The 6461-nt window shown below is 37.3% G+C and overlaps 1 protein-coding gene across 1 annotated transcript; it reads left to right on the forward strand.

The window, feature by feature from the left end:
* The first annotated feature begins 615 nt into the window (after nucleotides 1-615).
* Nucleotides 616-4027, forward strand: LOC103722409 (7-deoxyloganetin glucosyltransferase-like). Its single transcript, XM_008812961.5, has 2 exons — nucleotides 616-1290; nucleotides 2508-4027. Exons 1-2 carry the CDS (start codon nucleotides 798-800, stop codon nucleotides 3449-3451), a joined length of 1437 nt encoding a protein of 478 aa, XP_008811183.4. The 5' UTR covers nucleotides 616-797; the 3' UTR covers nucleotides 3452-4027.
* The last annotated feature ends 2434 nt before the right edge of the window (nucleotides 4028-6461 follow it).

The raw sequence follows: 6461 nt of genomic DNA on the forward strand, positions 1-6461 counted from the left end.
CGTTGTACGGCTCGGCATGTTGTTCAGGTCGGCGCATGGTCAGGCGAATCATTGCTCTGATGTCGGCGGTGAGGGCGTCGTATAACCCGAACTAGCACGCTGTCAGACGAATTATTGCATTGGTGTCGGAGGTATGGCCGAGATCGGAGACTTATCATAGTTGACTAGACTCTGCTGGGCTGATTTGCCGTGGAGAGCTGAGAGTCCGTAGATGACAGGAGCCATGCGCATTTATGGTGGAGTAAGCTGGAGATCCGCATTTATTGTGGAGTAAGCCGGAGATCCGCATTTATTGTGGAGTAAGCCGGAGATCCGCATTTATTGTGGAGTAAGCCGGAGATCCGCATTTATTGTGGAGTAAGCCGGAGGGTTACAGCGACCATGCGCAATAAATGCCAGAGGGGCGTCAGGGTATGGTCCTCGGCCAGACCTCTGAGGCGCACGGCCGTAGTAGGTGGCTGACAAGAGTAGACCTCGAACATCGGGGTTTTTCTTAGGTCGGAGGTCTCGAGGTCGGGCGTTCCGAAGTCGGACGCCGACTTCGGCCGTCCGGAGTCGGAAGTTGTACGGCTTCTTAGGGGCATTTATGTCATTTGGGAAAAAATCTTATTCCTCCCAACAGAATTAAAATTGATCATGTTATGCTCATCTCGCAAGTTGAACCATGTGAATTCACATGCCAAATTTCTAGTCCCAAGTATACATATAGCGGCAAGTTTCCAATCATAAGTTCCAACGGGCGCAAGAACAGTGAAGAGAGCAGCACTTCCATCTTAACAAAGTGAAGCCTTTCAACAATGAGGCCTCATGCAGTCATCATCCCTTACCCTGGTTCAGGCCACATAAACCCCATGCTGAAGCTAGCCAAGCTGCTTCATTTCAAAGGCTGCTGCGTCACCTTCATCAACACTGAGTTCAGCCGCGAGCGCATTCTGAGGAATGAAGGGCCCAACGCTCTCAAGGGATCCGATGAAGGCTTCCGATTCGAAACCATACCTGGTAGTCTCTCACCTTCTGACCAGGAAAACCCACAGCAAGTCCTCAAACTGTGCCCCTCAACCCAGAAGAGCTGTGCTGCTGCTCTTGAAGAGCTGCTTGTGAAGCTCAACGACTCATCGGATGTGCCCCCAGTCACTTGCATTATACTCAATGGACTCATGAGCTTTTCTCTGGACGTGGCTGAGAAATTGGGCGTCCCTGCGCTGGTGTTCTGCACAACGAGCGCTTGTGGTTTCATGGGCTCCATTCACTTAGGAGAGCTCATTAAAAGAGGATATACGCCACTCGAAGGTACCTACTTTGCCTTGAATATTTCTATATTTTTCCTACGTTTTTTATTTGCATTTTTCTTAAAAATATTTATATTTGTAGTAGGGATATATCTAAGCGGTTGATTGGTTTGCTTGTTTTTAGATCATGTAAATGGAGGGATAAAAAAGCTTAGACTTTATTTTCCTTTGCTTTCCATGTTTCATATTTGTTGTACCATTTGACTTCTATATATTAATGCGCCGATGATAGGGTCTCCAAATCTAGGGATGAAAATAAGTCGGATAAAATCCGGCTATCAATTTTCATATCTGATTTGGATCGGATTTAGATAGAAATTTTGATATTCAATCTAATCTGCAAACATATTCAGATATTTACTTATAAATCTTGCTCAAATCCAAATTTATATTTTATATTATATTGAGAATCCAGCAAGTGGCCTTTCACTTCCATGATAAGCAATCCATCACCAATTTAAAATATTAATTTTTACGTATATATGTAGTTTATTTTACTTATTCATATATATATAAATATAAGCTATTAAATAATCATAATATACATTGTGATATTTTATATTTTAATTATTATTTTTATAATAAAATAAATCCTTCTCTCTTGGATAAAAATAAAAATAAATAACTATGTTTCCTCTTTATGATATTTTTAATGGAAACATGGTTAGACCAAAATGATGTAGACCTTTGACTCGGCTGATCTCTATATATGCAGGTTTAAGAATGATGCTACAGATCTTTAGTTACCTATATGTTATGTGCAATGTTCGTATGAATTCCGTTCCGATCTTTTTTTTAATTATATAATTAATGTTAGTTTTTATTATTGAATTTGCTAAATAATATGCAACTTACATCCATATTTTCATATGGATATAAGTAATATTACACTTGCATCCATATCCTTCAAAAAAAATATAGATATACATGCTTAATATTTGATTCATAGATGTACCATTCCGAACAAATATATATGGATACTAATTTTGATATTCATTTAATATCAAAATCTATATTTGTATTCATAAAAAAAACATGGATACAAATTAATATGTATCCATTTCGAGCGCTAGCCAAATACTCTGGTCTCGCACAAATTAATGGATTTCTTAAGAAAAGAAGTATAAATCTTTCTTTTGTTTTAAAATTATCTGTCTGGATGGGCCCTCTGGCGTGATTATAATGCCATGGCATGATTAGTCCCCTTGTTTTGTGTAGATGAGCGTTGCTTGACAAACGGCTACCTCGACACGGTAATAGATTGGATCCCCGGGATGAAAGATATTCGTCTGAGAGACCTGACTAGTTTCCTTAGAACAACCGATCCTGATGATTCTCTCCTCAAGACCGAGATGGAGGAGACAAATAACACATTCAGAGCTTGGGGTCTCATCCTCAACACATTCGATCGCATGGAGTGCAATGTCTTGGATGCTTTGAAACGTATGTTCCCTCGGATGTACACCGTAGGGCCTTTGTCAGCACTACTCAATCAGACGACCGAAAACCAATGGAATTCAGTGCGCTTAAGCCTTTGGGAAGAAAATCATGGCTGCCTCCAGTGGTTGGACACTCAGAGAGCTGCTTCCGTCGTCTACGTGAACTTCGGAAGCCTCACGACCATGACGGTCGAGCAGCTGATGGAGTTTGCATGGGGAGTTGCGGATAGCAATCATCCCTTCATGTGCATCATCAGACCTGATCTTGTTGCTGGTGGACTTGAGGCACTGCCGAAGGAATTCATCATAAAAACCGAGGACAGGAGCTTCCTCACTAGTTGGTGTCCGCAAGAAGAAGTGCTCTCTCATCCTGCTATTGGTTGCTTTCTGACGCATAGCGGTTGGAATTCGACCATGGAGAGTGTGTGTGGTGGTGTACCAATGATATGCTGGCCAAACTTCGCAGACCAATACACTAATTGCAGATATGCTGACAAGGAGTGGGAAATAGGCGTGGAGATTGACCAAGAAGTGAAGCGGGAGCAAGTTATGGGTACGGTGAGGGAAGTAATGGAAGGAGAGAGAGGTAAGGAGATGAGGAAGAATGCCATGAAATGGAAAGAGAGGGCAGAGCAAGCTACTAGACAAGGTGGATCTTCTTATGAAAACATGGAAAGATTAGCCAAGGACCTGAACCAGTTCATGATCATGAGGACTGGATAGTTTAGTTATATTGGTGCAATGGTGCATTGTGAGAGGGGAATAATGCAACTTGGTAACCTATGCACCAAGCTTTTGTGGTTGTGTGTGCTCTTCTAAAGTTCAGCAATCAAGTATCTTATCTGCTCATTCTAATATTCTTATTGCAGATCATCATTGTGCAATAAAAACTGAAAGATTTGATTAATCTAGCCGAATCGATTGGTATAAAAGACTAGCCAAAAGATCCAATGTATAGTGTAACAAATCAAGACCTTTCTAAAAAAGCTAGCCAGAAGATGTTATGTGGATTTTTTGGTCTTGTATAAGTAGCCATTATTGACCCAGTGCATAGCCGGAAAGCGTTATCCAAAGATTCTATACGAGTGTTTGTGGATTTTTGATTACAGAATAAAGATTCTATCCAAAGATGACACATGGCCGGAGAAAGCAGAGCAAGCTACTAGGCAAGGTATATAGATCTTGAAAACTAGAAATTCCTGACTGTAATCAGCTTATAGTAGAAAGAAGGGTTAGTAATTTGGCTACTGTGCCAAAATTTATCAATGCTTTTTACTAGCGCTGATATATTACAATACTTAAAAGCGTTGAAAGTGGAAGAAGTAGTTATCCCGACGTTTTTTGGTAAGCATCGTTGGAAGCCAAAAATTAGATGACACATAAGCGTCAGAGATGATTTACCGATGCTTTTCTACAAGCATCATCAGGAGCCTTCCAAATTCTAGAGTTGTTTGATTTCAGACTTATTTAATTTGATCTCTAAGATTATATCCCAATCTATAATAACCTTATAATTAATTTATGTTCAAATCCAATAATGAACCCCTTTGCTCCTTTGGTCAGCCTTTGACACACACTAATTCAGATACACATTAGCTAGGTCCATGACAGAATGCATCATAGCTTTTGGGAGCCTTCATAAAGAGAATAAAAGAAACAAATAGATAAACTTCATGCAAATGCTATCTTCAATATCAATCTCTATATGTGTGGGGGAGAGAGAGAGAGAGATTAAATTTTGGTTGCTTATATCTTGTGTTGTGTAGAGATAGGACTTATACCATGGAATAGAGGCTTTTTGGCATATGGTCGAAGCTATAAGAGCAAAGATTAAGTGAGGGAATAAAGTCTACTAAATTTCATCATATAAAGTGTGCACACCATGTCTTGGTGATGTCAATGGTTTGTATATTTGGTGAATTTGTATATTCCTTTTTCTCCATTTTCTCACTTAGTATCTAATTTTATTTATTTTTTTTAGATAACTTGCAATTCAATCAGTATTCTAATAGAATGAATAAAGGTTGGATAAATAAGTTGAGATCCATCAAAAAATATTTGGATAAAGTTTAAAATTTTATTAAATTTGTTATTGAGAAAGCTAATATAAATGGAAAAATTTTATGTCCATGTCAAAAATATGTTAATTCTTTTTTCTTGTTCTAAAAATTATTGAAGAACATTTGGTGTAGAATGAATCTTTAAAGAAATTAATATACTGAATGAGTATTTCGTGGAGAGTCCTTATTTTCGTCTTCATGTAACCATCCTTTTTATATAGAACATATCTCTAGTTTTGGATCTAGTAACACGAAAAAAAAATTTGTAGGAGAAGATGATATAAAGAGCTTACTTAGAAATGCTCTTGAACATAGTATTCAAAATTTAACAAATTTTATTGGAGAACAAGAAGTAGATACAATAAATGATGAGCACATATTTACTAATTTTATGCATGTTGAGAAACCTATACATTCATCTAATAATGAGACAGCTCAGTATCACAACTTGATAAAAGATTGTGATCAAGAACTATATCTGGATTGTAAAATATTTTTGAAGATTTCTTTCTTGTACATTTATATCTGTCTTATGTTATGTATGCATTATGTGTATATATTTGTATATAGAGTTTTAAATTTTTTAAATATTTTTTTAAACTAAATAATTTACACTTACGATGCTTTAAAGCATCGTTAAAACATACTTTAGCGGCGCTTATTTGTACCGTTAATTAGCGACGCAAATAAACGTCACTAATATAAGACGCTTTATCGCCTATGCTATTTAAAAGCGTCAGTGATTAGTGATACTTATAAGCATCGTTTGTTATAACTAACGATACGAACCAAAAGTGTTGTAAAATTATTTTTCTACAGTAGCATTGCCAACACTTTTACGATGCATTAAAGAGCGTCGGAAATCTGACTCGAACGTTTTTTCACGTCGGCAAATCCATTAAAAAGTGTTGACAATGCCAGATATTATTGTAGTATTATGAAAATATGGAAAGATTAGCCAAAGACTTGAACCAGTTCATGATCATGAGTGAAAGAGTAGATGCCCTACAAGCCAATCGCAATATGTATTGCGAAGGATTTTCTTTTGATTTTCCAAATCATGTACATGACATTTAAATATGAATAAAGGCATTGTGTTTTTATCATATGCTGTTGATTATATTTGTGATAAATCCCTTAGATTAGGGCAATGGTTTTGAGGCTATGATGAGATCATACTAGTGAGACCTAAAATCCTAAAATCCTAATCTTAAATATTCCAAGTCATTGGTACATTGAGTCAGGGATCAATGTTTACCAGAAAGACTGGCACATCTTATGTATACTCGATGCAGAGGGTGATTGATCTCACAATCACTTGTGTGGAGATACTAATACAAAGATGTGGGTGCTCATTAGAAAAATAAGTTCACTGAATTGACTTACAAAGAGAAATCTTATGAAGTCTTACTTACATGTCAAAATATGATTCTCTTCGTGGAAGTTGTGCAACTGATCCTATGACCTGAGATCACCATGGTATCTTGTGCACATGAATCCATGTCTTGGTTTACACTCATTCATAACAATAAGTTGTGTACGAGGTCTTCTGGATATGGTGAATTGTGTACGAAGATTATGAGTAGGTCAATAAGGAATTAATCACTTCTAGTAAGAGAAGATAACATCCTATTTATTCTAATCATATGATAATTCAGAAAGCCTTTGATCAA

This window comes from Phoenix dactylifera, chromosome 7, assembly GCF_051530095.1.
Source record: "Phoenix dactylifera cultivar Ajwa chromosome 7, Ajwa_hap1_PhDact_Kaust_v1.1, whole genome shotgun sequence".
Classification (NCBI taxonomy): Eukaryota; Viridiplantae; Streptophyta; class Magnoliopsida; order Arecales; family Arecaceae; genus Phoenix; species Phoenix dactylifera.